General features: G+C 43.2%; 1 protein-coding gene across 1 annotated transcript in view; it reads left to right on the top strand.

The window, feature by feature from the left end:
• The window catches only part of shisa8b (shisa family member 8b), a 29,174-nt gene extending 7,952 nt beyond the window's left edge, over positions 1-21,222 (top strand). The window contains exons 2-4 of the mRNA XM_048233287.1: positions 2,401-2,519; positions 17,266-17,385; positions 20,317-21,222. Of these exons, the coding sequence (XP_048089244.1) occupies positions 2,401-2,519; positions 17,266-17,385; positions 20,317-20,825 (748 nt within the window). The 3' untranslated portion in view covers positions 20,826-21,222. The remainder of the gene's footprint in view (positions 1-2,400; positions 2,520-17,265; positions 17,386-20,316) is intronic.
• The last annotated feature ends 1,536 nt before the right edge of the window (positions 21,223-22,758 follow it).

Genomic DNA, 22,758 nt, shown 5'->3' with positions numbered 1-22,758 from the left:
CCTATAATCAGATTAGCTACGCACCTGGGAGCCTATCCACAGGGGACCCTGCATGGGTCTCGTTGCTGGGGCTTTACTGTAGCTCCCTATGGCAGGCGGACTCAATGAGTGAGAATTTCCTGTCCCACGGGTGAAATGGGGGCGGTATGACAGCATTGCCTTGGCAGCAGGAGAGCATGGCTGCCGTGAAGAACGGGAGTATATTGTAGGCCCCTTGAGGGAGATCTAATGACACAGTAGTCTCACTTGGGATTGGGATTCCTAATGACAATTCTGCTCATTGACAGAGACAATAATAATCACATTACCCGTAGCATCAATTCAAGGCACAAAGGAAGCAATTATCAGGAAAAGAAAAGACTTTTCCCCAAACAATACTCATTGAAGTGGTGTTGGTGATAAACACTCACTTCCTGTAGACTTGACTAAGCCTGCACATGCAGAATCACACCAGCCGTAGAGATATCGGGTCAAACAAGATTTTTGTGTCTTTCATTTCCCCTCTCCCATGTCTCCCCGACAACAAGGCCACAAATGTGGCTCGCAGCAAGATGATCGTGTTGCTTTATAAAAAATATCTTTCTCCACTTTCCTTGTGAAAGAAGTTCTGTTGTATTCTACACTCTTTTATTCTCAATGTAGCTGCATTGGTAGGCTCTTTGAACTGTTTTCACTCTGTCACACAAACATGTTTGATACAAGAGCTGGAGAAGATTCACATTTGTAGAGATGCTAGAGGATTCTTCAACAGAGTGATTTTGTTCAGATAAACACATGGGGGGATGTAAACATTAATGGAAGCTGTTATGTCCCAGGAGACCTTTCTTATTCTCAGCCTGTCCACTCAACGGTCCAGTGGTAGATACCTCCAGCTGGGCAGACGTTCCAGCTCCCACAACTCTGCCATTGGAATGTGTGATATTGTGCAGATGTCCTCATTTGATCTAGCTGTCTCCCTTCCTCTTCGCTCGCACTCGCTGGACAAAGCTCCAACGGGTGCAGGCCACAGATAGGGAGTGATCCTTGCATCACACTGGATCTCGTCAACCTGGGTAGCTAGCCACGGGTGCAATGGAGTGGGTTAGTGGAGTGTGTGTGTGTGTGTGTGTGTGTCTGTGTATGTGTGTGTGTGTGGCTGTGTCTGTTTGCGTGTGTGTATCGGAGGTGGGGGATGGGTTTCAGCCCAGTGGGCAGAGGCAGAGGGGTCTGGCACAGGGAACACAGCAGTACAGTAACACACCCAGCAGGGAAGGTGAAACACACACACACACACACACACACACACACTCACACGCAAAAGAACCCCATATGAGCTTATGATCCTGACCAGGGAAATATTAAACCTGTAGGTTATAGTGCATATTTCATGTCCCTGGCCACCCACTCTGATACTGTTACATAGTTCCAAGGGAGGTTAAAGAGCTGTACTGAATACCATTTAAACGTCTTCTTGCTTCTTGGAATGTGCCATTCCTCTAGCCTGGCTAACGTCATACCCTCATCTCAAATGGACGGGGTCTGGGAACTAGGCATTCATTTTCTCGTATTTGAAACGTGGTTTACGAATGCCCAGAGCCGTTTATTGGGCGCTACGAATGTCTATCAAATGCGTCTGTACGTGGCTCATAACAGCTATGGTGTGTCGTTATCGTCTTACTGCCCTCCCTCTGTTCTGTGATTGGTCCCCTAACTGAGGCGAAAATTTGCTCCATGGTATCCAGGCTGCCTAGCAACGTGAATTAAATCGCGCGCGCAAGGCAGCTTGGGAAAACCCAGGCTACCATTCCTCACTTAAAATAACTAATTGCATTAACAAGTTGAGTCAGTTATTTTCACACATCTACATTTCACTAATCCTTTTTTGACAAGACGTATGTGGATTTAGAGTGGAATTTACCTGTGCCAAAGTGAAAACAATCATATGAGCTCAAAAATAGAAAGAGTTCTGTTCTTTTTTCTGTTACTGTCCAATTTACACTTTATTAACTAATCCCTATGAGCTCCATTATACGCGCTTCTGCGTCAGCTCTGTCTACTTAAACAACTAAAATAGGACGAACTCCTATTGTTAACTGTTAACTAAACTGCTAACTAACTAAACATCTGTGCATAAATTGCTGAAATGCATAAATTGCCAAATCTATAGTATATAAATGGCTTGTCAATAAAACTGTCAATAAAAAGATTTTACCATGTTGTAACAGACTACAAATCCCTTGTTATTAAGCATTTGAAAATTGTACACCTGTTTTAGTAGCATTTCCCAAAGTAGCCTACTGTGATGCCGTTATGCACATCCCCAAAACATGCACTGCAACCTGGCTTTGTCACTGCTTCAGCAGTCCTCTTGTACTTGACCTGTGTTTAGCTAAGAAAGGTGTGTTATTTTTACTCTCCCAGGACCCTGCAGGAGCTGCTGAAGCAGCCGGGAGTGGAAGTGAATACAGTGGACAGCAACGTGAACAACAACCCCTCCCATGGGGCCAATGGCTCAGCCAGGATGCTGCGCAGCCGGAGTGGTGAGTGATAGCGACACTACATGGTTTATCCACATGCAGGAATAAACACAGGCACACGCACCCACCCACACACACACACACACACACACACACACACACACACAAAAAAGTTTCTCAGTCTTTTTTTCTCATACACTCTCTCTCTCATGTACTGTACAAAAGCACCCATACACACACAGGGACACAGAAACTAAGTTTCTAACTGCACGCAATGCGAGCGAGTGTTAGTGATTATTTTCAGTTGGATGTCCAAACTGTACACGATGCAAAGTAGTGCTGTGCAGTGCACTTTTGAGCAGAACTTTTGTTATTATTTGTTGACTATTTAATGTCCCTTCTTTTTGATGCTCACGTTGCTTGTTGAATGAGAAATATGACGCAATAGAAGGGCATTCAATGCTACGCGACAGTCACTCGCTCGGATGCAGTTAGGATACCCTGTCAGACTTAAGTTGCAGCTAATACGAATGACAACATCTTCATCTTTACATGAATAATAATGTGATATTTACGCATATGAATGGCCCTCACAGAGAGCTGGTAGATGCTGCGACCAGTGGGACTATGAGTGGACACGTGCGTTTGGGGAGCGATCTTTAACACTGGGCCCGTGTGGCAGAGCCACTCTCTGTGGTAGATACTGTGTGAGAGCAGGAGAGTGTGACAAACTCTCCCTTCAGGGCCTGGATTTCCTCCCACCGCTGCTGCCCTTGTGCAGTGCGCCCACAAAACAATAAAACATTTGGCCACATGTAAGGGGTCATGCCCTTCATGTTGGACCAATTAGAGGCCACAATGCCACGTCTGGCCCCGGCTAAGAGTGTGGACGAGAGCCAGATTGGGGGGGGTTGATTAGAGGCCATTGAGTGTGCTAAGTGCCTGATTGGATTCCTTTAAAGGGCTTTTTTGACAGTGAAAGTAGTTTCTGGAGAGAGGAGCCCACATGGTCACGCGTACAGGCCTCTTTCATGGACTCGCTGCCTGGCCTTTCACACACAGAATGAAAAGGGTGTTCTATTCAGCCACAATCTGGACACTCTGGGTCTCTGTGTATGGACTCCAATATCCATTTAAAATTACTATGAATTGCTATTTCCTTTTATATCTTTTGTGATTATTAGTTAATTGTCTGTGTGTGTGTGTGTGTGTGTGTGTGTGTGTTTTGACAGCAACCCCTGATTAGTCTTCATAGAAGCTGCTGTATTAATTAATTAATATGCATTAATCAATTAATTATTATGCATATAATACCCGCAAAAACACCTATGACATACAGTTCGCCATCTGTCAATAGTTATCAGACATGACAAGTTGAGACATCATCAGGGCGCCATGAATCCGCACAGATGCTTGCCTGATTGTGGGTGCGGAGAAACAGAGAGAGAGAGAGATGGAAGGAGAAAAGAGAAGGAGGCGGAGAAGGAGCGAACATTCATGAGGAATGGGAGCATGACGACCAGGTCTTAATCACCATGCCGATTGGTCCCAGTTGCTGACTCACAGGGGGCGCGTGCTCATTCTGCTCATGCAGTCACACCGTGTGAAACACCTTTGTGTGTTTGCGCGTTTGAGAGGCGGGGAATGCATAGTGTTTCTGCATAACGTATGCACAAGATTGCATTTATGTCTTATTTGAGTGTGTGTGTATGTGTGTGTGAGAGAGAGTTGTGCAAGCTACTGTATACAATGCCTGTGCGGGAAAACAGAAGGGATTGCTTTGATCTGAATGCCCCACTCTCATCAAAATAACGCATTACTTTTTTTTGATAGCCCGTGGCCTATTGCTCCTCAGTTCAGTTCAAAAACAGTGAATGTGTGTCTCATTATACCAGCCTCCCCACCGGGCCTAAACCTGATTCCTCCACCTGTGCTTCCACCCAGGCCTGCTTAACACATCTCACTCTTAAGCATCTAGGTTAAGAAAATGCTAACACCACCCTTTTTTAATGTACCTTCGGCGCAGCCTTAGAGGAGGATTTTTATCATGAAGTAAGTCCTCACAAAGGAGGACAGTTTCACATTTTCATCAGGGAAAGCTGCAAAAACAGACAGAGACGGAGCACATGACTAAATGTTCAGTGAAAGAGAGGCTCTTCCGTACTTTCTTGTGGCACTGAGGTCACTAAGGCCATAGCACTCAGTGATTTCGGAGCGTCCTGGCAAAGAACCTTCTGGAACGGCAGTCGGTAGGGGGATTTGAGCTGATAAGCACAGACTGCAGCGAGCTTACAAATCCCACATTCTTTTTTTCTCTCTTATGAGAGATTTAAGTTAGACTCTGTGAGTACTTTAGGGCTTTAAGCACAAGAAACTGTACATATCTTCATATTCTTTTAAAACAGTCCTGGTGTTAAGAGGAGGGATTGACTCAGTTCTTACGTGAAAGTAGATTGAGATACTCAGCTGGTTGCATGATACTCTTGTGTGCATGTAAGTCTGTGTATCCGTGAGTGTGTGTGTGTTTTTGAAGTGTGCCTATGCAATAAACATGTGTATTTATGTATTTCTCATGTATCATGTATGCTCATGTATGTGCTCCTGTCCATATGTTTGTGTGTGTCTGTGTTTGTTTGCTTGTACATGTAATGTGTGTGTGTGCGTGTGTGTGTGTGTGTGCACATGCACATGTGTTGAGGAGGAGCGTACGGAGGAGCTAGCTTTCTCCAGGTGCCTCGTGTTTCGCCACACTTCAAACAACATGGAATCCACCTCAGCCTTTGATCCGCCGGAGAAAGGGAACGCAGGAGGCAAGATGCCGGGAATATTAGTCCGCCATACAGCCACACCATGGGAGACGCGGATTTACTACGCCTCACAGAGAGGCCTCTGACTGTGTGAAGGGATGTGGTGGTGCATGTGTGTGTGTGTGTGTGTGTGTGTGTGTGTGTGTGTGTGTGTGTATGCGCGGGGCTGTATGAGGAAGACGCAGTCCTCTGTGATCTATCCTGTGGGGGAAATGCTGTGGCTCCCTCCATGCTGATAAGCAGCCAGGATCTGACACCACATTTAGCTAGCCAGCGCTTCCTCTGTGCCTCATGCATATTCAGTTTCCATATGATCCTAGCTTGTAGCAGCTACTTAGCATCTATACGTTCATAAGCTATGATGTGCGTGCAATGTACAGAATTAGTTTATAATCCTCAAATGACTGCATTGTATGCCCTAATAAACATGTGGATATACGTAAAAGAGGGAAAACTGTCAGGTTGGGATTTTCTATTAGTCCGGATCCACTGCAATCTGAAGGGCTTCATGGAAGGAGCAATGTGAAGTGTGTGTGTGTGTGTGTGTGTGTGTGTGTGTGTGTGTGTGTGTTGGGGGTGGGGGCCTTTTGGAACAGGACTGTACCGTATATGCATGATGAGTGGGGGAATGTCAGTGGAAAAGTTCTGAAGCACGGTATCGATTGGAGTTCAGCGTGGCTTAAGATGCAAGCGTGTGAGTTAGCCGGCGAGCAGAGACTCACACATGAGCAAGCATGGCCCATACCGTGCGAGAGAGGAATGAAGAGCTACAGAGAGAAAACGAGAGAGAGAGAGAGATGGAGAGAGAGGTGCAGAAAGTAAATTGGGTGCAGTTGGGAACATTGTTATTCTTCTTAATACTCACAGGTCACCACCAATAATTCAAATTGTGTTTATCACCGTTTATAGGCATTCATGCCTGTGGATAAACTGTCAGCAAATGTGTGTCTGACGAGACGGGAGCTCAGAGCGGTTGACGTCCCTTTGAGTCACAGCGAGCATGCGACTACGGCTCGCCTCTTTCTCCCCAATGCATTGCCGGCTTTAGAAATGTGTTTGTATTTGGGAATTAGCTCTGGTTCCTCTCCATGCGGTCTTTGTGCTCAGGAGGAGAGATAGTATTATTTATGTGGCTGAGCGAGCGGCCGCTAGATTACTGGAGCGCCAGGGGTGGCGCCGCCGTTGTGTGCGGAGAGACGGAGTTGCTCTGTGGTGGCCTGTATGTGCGTGTGGAGGGATGGAGGGATGGATGGAGAGAAGGATGGAGGGAGGGATGGATGGATGGATGGATGGATGGCAAACCTGAATGCTTCACTGCAGAGGGGGCATTTGTGAATGGAGGGGGAGACTGAGAGGATTGAACCAAAAACTGAAACATCAGATCCTCTCAGCACCAATGAGGAGAACAAAATGATAAAAAAAAAAACGTGATTCCTTTTTTTAGCCCTGAGATTATGCTCTACCTCTCTTCCTATCACCCTTCTTTCATTTCATTTCATTCTGCCCCCATTTTTTCCTAACTCTGTTTCCATTTCCCCCAAGTGTTCCCTCTCTCCATGCCTTCTATCCCAATCTCCGTTTCCTTCTTCTTCCAATACTTCCTTTCTTCCCAACCCCATCCTTCTCCCTACAGACATAAACTCTTTGTATGTATTCCTTGTGTGGTACCATAGTATGTTAGACCCCCTTCTTGTGCTCAATGACTAACTCATGCAGCATGTCCATTAGAGTGTGTTATTTTGGAGAAGCATGCAAAACAGGCTGTCAGGGTGAACTGTGATAGCAGGTTGGGGATTTAAGGGGCGATGGATGGCAGAGGACTAGGGATTTGTTTACAGTGGCAGTCAATGTGTAACTAAGATTATAATGTGATCTTAAGCTGTCTGTGTGTTTCTCAGGTTATGCTTTGAAAAGGAAGGCACTGAGTCTTGGCCACAGAGAGATTCATGGAGAGAGGATAATGTCAAGGCACAGTTTGTGTGTGTGTGTGTGTGTGTGTGTGTGTGTGGCCATTCATCCAGCTCAGACTGGGTGGCGTGACAGCCACACACAGAAAGCCGTGCTCAGTACACACATAGACACACACAAGTGCTTTCCAACCACAGAGTCTCGCTTTGCAGGTTTTTTTTCCCTTATCACTGTCCCTCCGGCTCTTTAAAGCTTGTTTTATGTGACGCTACATTCAATCACTCACTCACGTACTCACATACACACACACACGCACACACACAGAGATGTGTATGCACTTATGCTAAAGCTTTGTATAGTGGGACTGTCATTCCTTCCAGGGCTTTTAGCGCACACAAAGAGTCTGTGGTGGTGGGAGCAGGTGGTATTATGGGATGGAATATTTGTGGTGCCGTACAAACGTTACACAGCACATGTCCGACTTGGGTCGAGACATTCTCCACCACGTCTCTATGTCCCAAACAGGGAGCTTATTCAACCTGCTGCCAGCTGTGCTCTATGATAGTCCAACAGTTGCATCACACTCATACATGTATTTGATATATGTATCAGGATTCCCACTCTAAGTCATGACTTACTATATAATGAATGGTACAATATACCGACCAATAATTTCAGAGCAGCTGCGTAGTGTTTATATATAATAATCTTTTACTTTTTTAGAGTGGGAGATGAATAAATGTCAAGCAAGCAGTAAAGCTAATAACCAGATATACACAAATTCTCTGTGTAAATATTTGTATAAATATATTTTGGTAAGTATATTTTAAACTGCTACAACAAAATTCCCTGATATTCCATGACTTTGCCCCAAAAATTATAAAATTCCCTGACTTTCCATGTCTGGAATAGACTTTCCAAAATTCCATGATATTCCCAAAAATCAATAACTCATGGGAACGCTCCTATGTTAATTTTGCGGTCTTTGTAGGTTACGAAGGTTTCACATTCTGAATTTGTGTGTCAATCATAACAGTAAGATGAATAGAAGCCTAGACTGGGAACTTGTAGGTATAATTGTTTAGAGGTTTTGGTTGAATATTCTACTAAGACTAATTGAACACTAATGTGCACTATTTAGAATACTTTAGTATAGTAGTAATATCAATTGGCCACAAGATCATTATGCACCCTATCATCCTTTTAATATACAGCTCTGAAAAAGTTTAAAAGACCACTACACATTTTTCTGATGTCATCCTACGGTTGCTGAGTGACATTCAAATCAGTTGACGATCATAATAAGACGATCATTATCAAAATAAGAAACCACTGCAAATTTGAATATGACCGTCAACACATTTGAATATATTGGTATAGCCAAACTACTTGATAAAGAAGCTTAACCAATCACACACACACACACACACACACACACCCACATGCAAGGAGATATCCCTGTCTGCTCTCACCATTCTCCAGGCCCAGGGCCGGTTCTCCCTATACGCACACCTGCCTGCAACAACAGCGGCTCTCGGGGAGCAGTGAGGGGTTAGGTGCCTTGCTCAAGGGCACTTCAGCCGTGCCTACTGGTCGGGGTTCAAACCGGCAACCCTCCGGTTACAAGTCCGAAGCGCTAACCAGTAGGCCACGGCTGCCCCCCAAATTGCAGTTCTTATGCAGGAAATGTAGTATTTTGACACCAAAAGACTGCATTGTACTCCATAGTACTGTACTTTACTGCAGAAATGCAGTATTTTGGACATGAAATTACTAGACTACTGCACTATAACCTACTGTAGTATAACTGAACTACAGTTTGTAATTTTGCAGTTTTTTGTAATTTTGTTCATAATATGTGTATAGCAAGCATCGAAAGCAAGCAGCCCAGACCCTAAAACTGGACATTTATAACTGTGAAGGTGATTCACACACAATTATTTTTCTTTCTCCTAGTATTTTATGGGGAAAAACACTATATTCGGTAACTTCCGTAGACATCCCAAATGGGGCAGGATGATTGTATTTGGAGCACTGGTGTCAGATGTGACTGTAAAAAAAAGTGGTTACATTTTGGCCCTCAGAGTTCAGGTAGGAGGGCCCCTTAGCAGGATTTTGCTTATGGCCCCATGGAGGTCTGAACCGGCACTGTCCAGGCCCAACAAGACTTTGCCATACAGACAGGCAGATTTGCCGCAGGCACAACTAGCTGAGGCCATTGTGTAAGATTGTTTGACCGTGTGTCTTGGTAGCATATATCATCCAGGTCCTCTTGTTCGGAGCCTTGCACTGTGCAGTGTGTGTTGAAAGGGCCTTACGTAATGCATCAAAAGCCGTCATTACCCTTTGGACCTCTTTAAGTGGGCTTTGACTTTTTAGATCCATTCAATAATATCTAATGAAGAAATTGATATGGTAAAATTCCCACATAATGTCCCTCTTGTGCTGCCCCTCTCTCTGTATTTTTCTCTCCCCCACTCTCTTTCCTGTGCTCCTTTTGTCTGACAAGATCACACACGATTAATTTGACGCACGCGGCATCCTGATTGAACTTAGTGGAGATGAATAAAGACCCGAGAGAAAGCGAGGCTGCCCTGCAAGATGCCCTCATTAGTTTCCGCTTTTAAACCTCATTAGCATTTAACGCTGGACTTCTGACGGTGCGGTAGAAGAAAGAGCAGTAAACGATTGTTAGTTCACCAACCCTGAAATGCAGCGATGTCACAGACAACACGCTAGAGGTCCACCCAGTAGGCTAGAACATAGGCTTACATAGGAACAAAACAAGATCCTGAAATTGGTTCAACATCAGACGTTGGGTGATTTTTTAAAAACTGTGCCGTGTTGTCACTTCCAATGTCAATACTGTTTGGGCCACCCAAGGGCTCCCCGCTGTTCAGGATTTTTTGCTGGCGCCCTCCTCATAACAGTTGAGTTCAGAATGGCTGCAGTCCAAATCAGAAATAGGGCACATTGGTTTGGGCACAAATTTCCTTTTTCCGTTTACCTGAAATTGAGGTATCACCTCTGTTTTTTTACAAGGACCTTAATATAAGGCTACTTTTACTGCTTGTAGTATTATGATATGGAAGTTGTATTTTTCAGCTTGAAAGAGGATTTTGTAATGTTGTAATGATTTGCTGATAGGCTATGGGCTCTGTAAAGCACTATAAATGAAATTGAGTTGGATTGAATTGAATTGACATGCAGAGCTGATAAACGACTGAACAACAGGGTTTAACAGGATCTCACATTCCTGATCCTGATATATAAACTTGAACTGCTTCCTGCTGTTTTACTTCAATTATACACCATATTGTCCCTTAATTGAATAGTAATTGCTCTAATTTTAGACCAAGGGTGTTTTCGTACCTATTTTGTTTCGGAATGTAGGCTAAATCAATAGAAATGTAGCAGTTTTCCCTGGGTTGGTTTCATGTTGACACAGCAACATTTAGAGCGGAACAAAATGAATGGATAGGCTAAACAAAACTCACAAAACTCTCACATGTCAGATTGTTGCTTTGATTTTGACAGACGTTCCAAACATAATGCACCTCCTCTAGGCGGTCTCATAGTTTGATTGCTGTATTCACTCATACCCAAACGATCTTTGGGTAACGCTCCACATTCTGATTCAATTGCTCCAAAGCTACTGTAGATGTGAAAGCACTCATATGTTTATTGACTTCAGCTTTTTTTTAAACCAAAATCATAAAATACCTATTTGAGAAATGAGCAAGTCCTGAAAAAAACCTTGTCCAAGTGATGTCCCCCTTCCATTGCACCTGACTCAAGCTGACCTCGAGAGGAAAGGCTACCCAGACAGCCCTCCCTCATGGCAGCTTTAGCGGACGTGCTAAATGAGACGTCCCTGATGGTCCTGGAAACCAACACACTAAAAACAAAGCGCCACCTCCTCTAAATGCACCGGCGAGTGCCACTGCCCTCATCATTCTGTCACCCACAGCCATAAAGGAGGAATTAGGACATTTGGGCGGGGGAGGGGCAGCGCCCATGCCCTCTGAGCTGTACTGCCGAATGTAGGGCCGACAAAACCCAGCAGCAAGTAGGCCATTTAGACAATAGAATTATTTTCCTTTCCCCTCAGTTTTCTTTGGTACATTAGGCTTGTGCTCCAATAAGTAGGCTGCCAATAACCATTTATGATTTTTTACCAGTGCTCACCAGTGCACCACAATTCTATGACTTTCTTTCCACATAGGTTTAAAAATATTGGTATCTTGTGCTGTTGTGTATTGGGAAACAATACATATCTTGCTGCACTCTGCTTCTGTTGTGTAGGTTGCTATATACCACCACCTTTAAAGCTGTACAGAGCACTTTGACTAACTGAGCACCAACACACCAAGTCTAGCTATGAGATAAAAAGCACACTTGTTCAAAAACCTGGATGTACCGACTACAGCACTGTACAACACATCCGTTTGCCAATATATCCAACAACAGGGACTGTGATTTCCGCTCTGGGAGCCCCACTTGTTAATGTGTGTGTGTATGTGTGTGTCTGTGTGTGTATCTGTGTGTGCTGGGTCTGTCTGAGTGTGAGAGAGAGAAATAGAGAGAGAGAGAGAGAGAGAGAGAAAAAGAGAAAGAGAAAGGGTGTATGTGTTTGTTGCTTTGTGCGTATGCTTGCCTGGATGCTGGATGTCGTGGCGATATTCAGTGGTTGAGCTTCAAACGACTGCTTCGCTGCTCCTGTTTCATCACACGCGGGAGTGACAGCACCCTGAGACACATCGACCCAACCCCTCAATCCTCCAGCTAGCTCTCACCAGAACGCTAGGAAGACAGAAAGAAGAGGGAACAGACAGAGAGTAAGGACGACAGGAAGGAATATAAGGTAGTAAGGATGGAAGCTGGGAGGACGGCTGGTCTAACATATAGATGAACAAACTCTCAGTTAAGATAGACAAAGTCCCAGAGAAAGTCTGTGATAAAGAAGTCCAAGAGAGAAGGACATGACAAGAAAAGTGACAGGTGAGGAAAAGTAGTGCTTTTTTAGACTGCCTAAGGGAAGTTCTGATGAGTACCAGTGCCATAATGCCATTTAGGAGAGACGGTGAAGGTATCAGTGAAGCGCCAAGAAAAAATGTTTTTCTTCATCCAGACAGATTTAGAGTCCAGCCTCCTCTCAGTCTCCCTTTTAGCAGCCACTCACTCTCCCCATGCAGCAGGGCTTCTCTAAGCTGATTAGATGAAGAAATGGAACACTGGAGGTTTCTGCCAGAGTTACCAACTAACTACCTAAGCTTTATGCCACAATGCTACATACCCAGAAGTTGAAGCTTCTCTCATACAAATTAACATCCACCAGAACGTCCATACGAAAATGTTCATCATGTAATGTCAACTATTTAACTAGTTAGACTGATGATGCAAAGTTTGCTAGCAAGTAAGCTAATATGGAAAGTTCGCTAGCAAGTTAGCTATGGCTAAGATGGAGAGTCTGTTTGGGGAATGTGTTGTGTTTGGGCGCATATCGCCATCTAGCGAGGCGGAGTAAAACATTAATACTTTGGTCTAAGACAGTGTTTCTCAAACTTTTTCAGTTTCAGGACCACTTAACTAACCCTAGCTAAAAAACCACACTTTGAGAAACACTAGTCTACGAATATGACAGTGGTCCAGTCAAATCTTTTACTGTCTATGGTCAAATCCCAGCCGAGCTATAACTGTAGCTCGACTTACCTGTGCATGTAAACATACTGACTGACAAAAAATCAGAATGAGTAATTATAACAGACGAGTAGCCCTGTGGACACACAATATTGTTGGAAAATTGAGATGTGTGAAACACTATTTGACTCAAATGGTAATCAGAAATAATTTGTTATAAAAAAAGACTAAAATGTGTTGACTAAAACTGACTAAGACTAAGATACCTTTAGTTTTCTTATGACTAAAACTAGACTAAAATGACCTTTTTTTAGTCGACTAAAACTTGACTAACAAAAATGATATTTGAATGACTAAATATGACAAAGACTAAAAAGGACATTTCGTCACAAGACTAAGACTAAGACTAAATTAAAAATAGGTGACAAAATTAACACTATGCCACGCTAATCTTTTTGATTCTTGATAAAACACAAACTATGCTGTTGTGCATGTCAGCTTTGTGCTGTGAACTTGAATTGAAGAGAATAAAGGGATAAAAATGCAGAAAAAGATTGTGTAGCCTGGCAGTGCCACCGCCCCCCACGCAGCATCATGCACTTTATGTTGGGCACCAAAGGACAGAGGGGGCACCCAAATGTAACCAATGAATAGTAGCTTTACTGCAAACTGCGTTTCACTCTTCATCAATAACGTTTACAATGTCAAAATGCACTAACACGATGTTACATGCAAGTTTGATACCTGGTATGAAGCAACATATCATTGCATACTTCCATTTCCAAAGCAATGAAGGCTGCTTAAAACAACTTAACATTGTGCATATTATTGTTAATATTGTGCTATCAATGTAACTCAAATGTAAAACAAATAAGGCTTGTAAACAAGTGCTGGCAAAAGGGCATTATGACAACATAAAGATCACTGCTCTTAAAGTGACATTTCTTCAGAAATGAATGGTCTAAATAATAGGCCTTTAATTTTACTTTAGGTGTTTGAGTTATCATTTAAATGTCACTCACTCAAAGCCACTCACTTAGGGCACCGAAATGGCCAGCAGGCCACCATCTTGACATGTCTTTATTAAAGGAAACGTATGTAAAAAATGTATTTCAATTAATCATAAAATTGCCCTGATATGTCACTAGACATTAAGAAATCATGTTCATTTCAAATACTTATATCACTGACAACAGTAGTCTGGCCAGGATATTGTCATTTAAAAAGTGAAGTTGCAGCCCTCAACTGATGATGATGTTGTCATTTTGTGTTTTGGCCTAATGCGCCACCCTCCACCTATTTACTAATCACAAAGTCAGTAGTGTTTCGGCATCCGGTTGCCAACACTGCCAGTCAGAGTGGCGGGGAAGGGGATACACCGCTCTACTAGCCTGATGAGCCAGACCCACATTAAAATGTAGGGTCTGGGCACTCACCGTTCGCAGTGCTCAATCCGAGGGGCGGAATAATCGGTTGTCTTTCAAATTCCCTCTGGACGCAATAAGACAGAGCTAGAACGAGTCCCATGCGTTTTCCCACCAGCTAGTTGGCTAGTTCTAACTTTTGCCAACTTAAAAAAAGCTTAACTCGTGTCAAGCTGTTCACAAGCCAACGGAGAGTTGCTAGACTAGCAGTCGTTAGTTCTATCTCTCCCGTTGTCAAGCGGGCGTATCCCAAGATTCTGATGAACTTTAGCTTTGAAACATCGCTTTTACTTAGCCTGCTGTCATCCATCTAGCTAAAAGCCACCTCCGTCATATGCTACAATGTTGCAATGTTCTGAACGTCTGCATTTTACAGCTCGGATGCAACGTGACAGTTCATTTAAACTTCACAACGAGTTCGGCGAATTAATATACAAGTGTGATAGGGTTAAAAAAATGGATCTACTTCATAGGTGTGTAGATAACATACGGTTAATGGTCGTTCTAAATTACGTAGGACAATGGGAAATTCAACCAAGCAGTGGAATAATACCTAATAAGCACATGTTATTCTAAAGCGTTCCCATTGTTCCTTGTATTGCATCATGAGCACTGCGCCTATTGCATTCTACTGTTGTTAGCCTTAAGCCTAGCTCAGTCATTATGCTATACCATCTCCCTCCATTGTTAGAACAAGCTGCATTGAGCGTAATAAACTGCATTTAGAATGGCAAATCCATATTTCTAGATATTTTGGTGAAAGTAACTTAAAAGTAATGCAATTAGTAGTGTAATGCCTTACAATTCAGAGACAGTAATATTATAATGTAACAAATTACTTTGAAATGACAGTAATAAGTAATACATAATACATTACGATTTTGAAGTAACTTGCCCAACACTGCTAACCATGTTGAGAAATAAATTACTCTTACACTCGCTACACAGATCTTGCATTTCAGGAAATTAGGTGGTGAAAGCCTAGAAGTTTGCTTGAGGCAAAATCATTTCAGTGGGCCGGATATTTCTTGATGCTACATGTAGTACAGTTCCCCATTTTGTGATTCACTGAAGAATACTGCAGAAACTGAACTGTAGATAGGCCTATACGCATCACATAATCAAATAGTAGTAGGTTGATGTGAACTGAACCCATTAAAGGTGTTTGAGTCACGACTCAAACACCTTTAATGGGTTCAGTTCAGTAGATAACACTCACCAAAGAAGATAGCCATGCAGTAGGCTACAAGCTAAAGAGGAGATGGGGAGTGTGTGGTGGTGGTGGGTTGGGTTTACCCACCACTAACCCGTGCAAATATATTAGCCTAACCCGCTTTTTTATCTGTAAAGCTTAGGCTACTTCTTGATTCTTCTTGTTCGCATATTTGACATGTTTCATACTTTCTACCAGTGTCCATTCCAATTGCAACTGTGCATTTCGGTCGTTGCTTTTACCTTTTACCAAAAGCGGTAGGCCTGTGCTGCATGCCAGTTTACATGCGTAGGCTACAATCCACCTGCTGTCTGGTAGCCTGTACCTCCAAAAAAAACTTGAGCTGCCGTCAGATTCAGTTCCTTCCGAGGACACGAGTAGCCTTTTGAGTATTAACAACACTCAGTAACAGTTTATGTGATGTGAAATCATCAATCACTATATTTCTTCCCTAACAATTTGATGAACAGCTAGTTCTTGTGCATTCAACTGCTTGTGACTGGCAGCAGGGCAGTGCAGACACGCTCCGCTCCCCGACTTGGGTTTTGGGTTGCCAGGTTTTATGACAAAAGGGTTGAAATAAGTGAGTGATTTATATGTGTACTGTAGGATGTATTTCATACACAATCTGGCAACCTGAGAAATGTCAGACGAATAGACAAAACTAATGGATCGTGATTTTAATAAAGTTTGATGGTCATGCAAATTAGGGGAGTTATCTACCCTGGAAATCCAGAGTTCTCACGAGAGCACAATTTGAATTTGCTCAGTGAGTTACTCTGGCAATGAGTATGATGCTCATTAGCTATGCCCATGAAACAGAGCTGCACCAATCCTTGAAGTCCGGAATCAGTCAGTAAACATTGGTCATAGGCTAGTGTTATCCAATTGCGTCGAAGTCCGGAATCAATCAGTAAACATTGGTTGTAGTGTTATCCAATTGCATGCAGTGATATTTTCAAATGCATGCCTGGTGACGCCCTTCGAGTTGGGCCATTTTCATTACTTGCGGCCAGACCCTTAAAGGAATATTCCACCAATTGGGGAATTACGCTCATTTTCCACCTCCCCTTGAGTTAAAAAAATGATTTTTTTAACCCCTTTAATCTTTCTAGATTACCGGGTCTGGATTTCCAGGAGTTATCCGGGAGAAATAATAAAACGGGAGGGCCTCAGGAGATGACCTTGAAATACGGAAGAAAGCCGGGGAAAATGTTGTCACTTGGCAGATATGCAGCTCCATCCTGATGTTAGGGTGCGGGGACTGAGTACAGTTTTGTAGGGCCACCCATGGCCCTTGTTATGATTTTGGAAGAGATTACTGTGTGGAACTGCATGAGCACAGCTAGACACCAGCTTGCAGGATACTGAAATAACTTTAATCATATCTTAGGAGACTCGAGTGTGAGGTTGATTACAATTTCAAAGTGAATTTTCACCAGTGAATATGACTACCGCCACCACAAATCTGAGTATTCTCTGTGTAGTAAAGTGAACCCTCATGTGCCCACTGGCACTACTCTGCCATAGTTTGGGTCCAATTTTAAGAATGCCAGTCGATGCCTGTGTAGTTAACCCTGGCTACCGAGAACAGAGACATTCCATGACAAAAACAGTATTAACCAAATATGCTTTTTCTTGCACAAATGATCAATGTTCCCTTGTTTCCTTTTTCTTTGTTGTTGGTTGTGGTTTTAACAATGTATAACTATTGTAATAAAGAGTTTGTAAAATTCAAGTTCTCTCTCTATCTCCCTTTCTCTCTCTCTCTTATTTCCAGTCCCATAACCTCTGTCTTTGGTCCCTGTCTCTCACAGAGCAACACCACCTTAACAGCTCTGCGTATACTCCGTTTGGACACACCATGGGCCTCCCACATCACCAGAGCAACCTCAGCATGCCCGGCCTCAACAAGTACACCTCCCTGAAGGCAGTGGGTAAGACCACCCTCCTGTTTACACACACACACACACACACACACACACACTTAAATCATAAATCATCATATTCATAAGATCATCTCAAGGGCATCTTTTTAATGCAATTTTATGCTGTATATATTATGTATTATCAACAATGCTGAAAGAATTAGCAGTAGGATAAGGTGGACATGGTAGATGAATAACTGCGTTATTTGTCTGTGAAGTCAGCATTGTCTGTGCCATGTCTGGAGCCACTAAGCAGGAGAGGCATATGGTTATACAAATGCCCCAAGCAAGAAAGCACAGACGACTCTCATCTGCAGCACAGAGCCAAGCCATGCAGGAATTTGCACTGTGCCAGACCTTGCTGACGCTAATTCAGACTGACAATGTAACCTTTCCAGCAAGCTCAAGGTTCCTGAACCTTCATCAAATCCAGTCTCCCCTCGCGGCATTCAGCGTTTAATGAATGAAAGAGGACTGTCTGATAAAACCCGATATAGGAGCTCTGAGGCTTTTATAGAAAGAGACAACAGTAGGACACCAGTTGAATGTGGCCAGGGGCCATCTTGTCCTTGTTTTACAGCATGTGACATACATTGTTGGGAACCTAAATTAGTTGATTCATTCATTCACCCTTCATTTTACAGTTTTTCTCGATTGCTTTTACCTGCTTAAGTAAACTAGAACCCACTTGGTCTTCATGACTACATTCTTTGCTCAGGAGAAGTCATCTCTTGCGAATGTGTTCACACATTTTCATTGGGTTTACACATTTCTCACACCCTTTTGCAAAACAGTTAACACAGGTGTCATTCAAAAGCCCCAAACTCTACAGTGTATTGGTTTTCCCATGCTAAACAAAAGGAAAACATCTTTTCACAGGTGGTATAGATTCCTTGCATAAGTCTGAATCTCTGATACACCTGTGTGAAACTCCTTTGCACAATTCTTCAATCAGCAATCATTCATTATACATAAGAGATGTCTGTTTTGTGTTGCTATTTGCAAGTATGGATCTAATGCACATTTAGACAAAGTACTGTACTGCCTATTTGGTGGAGAAAACAGTACAAAAAGTGTTTTGCTGTAGGTTTATTTCGATGAAAGTTGTAGTTCAATGAAATTTACAGTATCTTGCTAGGTGTTTGCTGTATGTCTTACATGTCAATGACAGTTACATCTTGGGAGGAATGAATAAATACATTTTTTTATTCAGTACTTTTTTTCTTTTCACATTTTTTTTTGATACCAGAAAAATGAGAAAGTAATGGAACAGACATAGCAAAAATGCTCATTTTGAGAACTAGATTTTGCATTTTGTTGTCCAGTGTGTAATGATTGATTAAAGAGTGTTTTTTAATTGGCAACAAGTTGTAGTGTTTGAAGGCAAGATTTGCTTTTGCTGCATGTTTTAAGTGTTTTGAGAGAGTAACAGCCTTTTGCAAGCAAAATGTGTCATTTTGTCCAGAGTGCTTTTGTTCAGACACGGGTGTTAACTGTTTTGAGAGTGTGATTTCAGAGTTGACACAGGTATCAAAACGATCGAGAAAAACTGTAACCTATTTGTCTGGAGAATTTTGGGTGGTGAAAGAGTCTCCTACAAATTGAGCCTGAAATAGTGATACATAGACCCCCTCTGTGTGTGTGTGTGTGTCTCTCTCTCTCTCTCTCTCACACACACACACACTCACATAGCCTGTCTGAGTCATCAAGCAAGGCAGGAAGACATCACAATGAGTTACTTAATAACATGAAAATGAGAGAAGCTTTATGTAAAATACAGAACAAAGCAAGGTAACTTTATGTGTGTGTGTGTGTGTGTGTGTGTGTGTGTGTGTGTGTGTGTGTGTGTGTGTGTGTGTGTGTGTGTGTGTGTGTGTGTGTGTGTGTGTTAGAGAGAGAGAGAGAGGGAGAGAGAGGGGGAGAGGCAGTATAAAATAGAAAGAGAGAGTGTGTGTGTGTGTGTGTGTGTGTGTGTGTGTGTGTGTGTGAAAGCTTCTGGTTAGACTGAAGCCATTGGTTGTCATTGTGTAAAAAATCTCTCTTTCCGAGGGGACTCGGCGGTCTTATGTATAATGCCTTCCTCCACACACTCTGTTCATCCACAGTGGTTCAACAGGGACCCTCCTCAGCCCAGGATAACTGGATGGATCTCTCTCTCTCTCTCTCTTTTTTTTTTCTCTCTCTCCCTTCTTTCCATGAACAAAGCACCTCCAAATTCACTCTTGGCTCTTTTAATATCTCCGCTAAATTTGGACGAGGGGGACCGAGAGTTATGATGTGTCTTACAGCGAAACCAATCAGCCGTGCTTACATTCAGGCTGTCGCTGAAGGAGGAATAGAAAGAAAAAGCCCAAATAAATGGGCTGTTGGTTTTAAAAGATGAAACTAGTCTTAAGTATGTGATTAAGCATTAAATAGATGAATTAAGGAAATTTAAATTATTGAAAATTGACTCTTTATTTATGGGGTGGTTTTTCTGCTGACTATTTTGGAGAATTTTAGAACACTTCATGTTGTCTCAGGACCTGCAGGCACATGTAGTCAGTCATTTATGTGTCACTTTCATGCAAGCTGACATACGGGCCAAAACAAGCCTAAAAATAGCCAGTTGTGCTCCTTGAAACAGGACATAAACATAAACAAGATACATTCATCATCTCTCTCTCTCTCTCCTTTTATTCACCTCACGTACCAGTCATCTTTGTTCCTTCTCTTCTCTTCTTTAGATGGATAGGTAGATAGATAGAAAGACAGATAGATAGAAAGATAGATAGATACTTTATTCATTCTGAGGTAAATGTTGGTATCCAGTAGCTCATGCAACACATACAGAACAAGCGAACACACATTCTGTGTTATCCACTCTTCTCTTCTCTTCTCTTCTCTTCTCTTCTCTTCTCTTCTCTTCTCTTCTCTTCTCTTCTCTTCTCTTCTCTGCAGCTGACACTGCCAACCGCAGCTACTACAAAAGCTACCCGCTCATGGACTTCGCGCAGTACCAGACGCAGCCCATAGCCTTCCAGCCCATCCCCATGCACTTCAAGGACAAGTCCTACCTCCACCGCGTGCCCCCGGGCCACCACCACGACTTCCACGCCCCACTCTCCATTGCCATCCCCCCGCCCCACCTGGAGCGGGCACGCATGCCCAAGACCACCACCCACCCCCTGCTGGCCAGCTCGGCCTTCCGGGCATGGGACTCGTCGGGCCGGGGCCACGTGCACCGGCAGACCTCACACCCGGGCCACCCGTCATACCCGGCACACTCGGCGCACCCGGCGCACTCGGCGCGCCGGCAGACCTACGCCAGCAGGAGGCAGTACAGCATAGAGGCCTTGCACGAGCTCTTCCCCCATTCGGTCAGCTACGGGAGCCACCTGTCCCACCACCAGTACCAACCCAAGTACAAGGGCTACACCACCAACAGCAAGACAGAGGTCACCGTCTGAGAAGAGTGGAGGAGAGTGAGCGTGTGGACGGGAGTGGACACTGTGGAGAAGTTGTTGGAGTCACACGAGTAAGCTATTCAGTGGAACTCAACTGCAGTTACAAAATGGATGAGCATATAACAAGGGACTTGCTTTTCACTTGTTTCTCCGTCTTGGCTGTCCTGTCCACTGTGCGTCATTCCCCTTATGGACATTTCTTTCTTTTCCCTCGAGCTCTCCCTCTATCTCTCTCTCTCCCTCCATCTCTCGCTCTGCACCAACAGGCACTGCACCCTCCTCCCTCTTCACAGTGTTGAGGTGCGTTTTCAGGTCGTCTGGCGCCACGTTAAGCAGTTTCCTCCCGGGGGCCACACTAACTCAATGAGCATGACGCTACCATCACATCAGCTTCAATCAGACCCAACACACACACACACACACACACAAACAAACACAGAGAAGGAGGCAGAACACTCACATTTGGTGATAGCCCCCAAAAAAAAAAAAAGAAGATCATTAATTTAAAAATACTCTTGTCTTCTATTCACTGTCTGGAGACAGAGTGAGGTGGCGTTGGTAATCTTCTCAAGACTGTCTGCTCATATCCAAGCGATCTCTGAGTGAGGCTGCTGCTGTTCTGTGAGCAAGGCATTGAGGACCTGTTTTGTCCCTTTTGGAGCAGTGGTCCTTTGGAACAGAAATGTCTGTGGATCTATGTATTTATTTATTTATTCATTCATTCATTTATATTTATTTATATTTATTTATTTGTTTGTTATTTTGTTTGTTTATTGTGAGGAACTGTCAATGAAAGGGGTGTCAGGAAGGCCACTGAACATCTGAATAGGAGGTGTTTCTTCCAGGAGGACATGTGCACTAACATGACTGGGACAGTGCAGCAGACTCAGTGGGAAATACAACTGAGCAAAAGCAGAGCTCACAAAGAATCATCATTCACCATGAATCATCAGAGACAACTGGACACTACTGACTATCATAACCCCCGTTTTTATGTACTGTCTTGGGCAAGTCATCAAGAAAGCAACTGTAATGTCTTCCTAGTCAGAGTATTTGGTATGTTTCGTGTAAGCACAGGGCTGTGCACCTGAAAGCATGTGGTGTTTCAGTCTCCTGTCTTGCAAACTTTCACATGTTATACTGAGGCAGGCAAGCTAGGACTGCAGGCTAAACATCACTACTTACCTAAAAAGGTCAGTAAGCCACAAAGCTAGGAGCTTATAACTTCCTTGTCTGAGTTGGCCATAGACTGTATAAATAAGGTGTTGGCAAATCAGTGTTGGCAATATTGAACTGCAGGGTAAAGATAAAAGTAGAGCATAAAGGTGTAGGTTCAATACCTGGCTTCCACCGTTGTGCCCTTGAGCAAGGCACTTAACCCTGAGTTGATCCGGGGATAATTTCCCTTGTAATATTATATAAGTTACATATGTAAGTTGCTTTGGATAAAAGTGTCTACTAAATGAATGCATGGAGGGGACTCTGGAGGAATGCTGCAAGGATATTGGTTCAGCTCACCCAGCCTGGGAACATGGATATGGGAAATGAGTGACAAAGATAGCAGTCTTGGCTTTTAGTTTTCTTCACAGCACAGCCGACTTGGGTCTGGTCACATTCAGTCATTGCATCCTAAAAGCAGTAGATAGGTGGAACCATCCAAAGCAAGTTTATACTCTTAACTGTATTTTAATTTGATGAACATGAGAACAGAATGAAAGTGCAAGCTTTTATGAATCTTACTGCAGTTATTGGTATTACCTTTATAAATCTGTTCATCAGTACTCTTAATGGTATTTAAGTCTAATTGTCAGCAACAGAATAAGTTTATGAAGCACCTATCAAGACAAATAGGCATTGTGAAGTCATCTTGATGGGAAGCGACTAAACTTGTGTAATTGAATTTACATTTTATAATTCACACATTTCTGTCCCTCTC

Source organism: Alosa alosa, chromosome 22 (genome assembly GCF_017589495.1).
Source record: "Alosa alosa isolate M-15738 ecotype Scorff River chromosome 22, AALO_Geno_1.1, whole genome shotgun sequence".
Lineage (NCBI taxonomy): Eukaryota > Metazoa > Chordata > Actinopteri > Clupeiformes > Clupeidae > Alosa > Alosa alosa.
The sequence above is the reverse complement of the archived record's forward strand: the minus strand, read 5'-3'. Positions and strand labels throughout refer to the sequence as shown.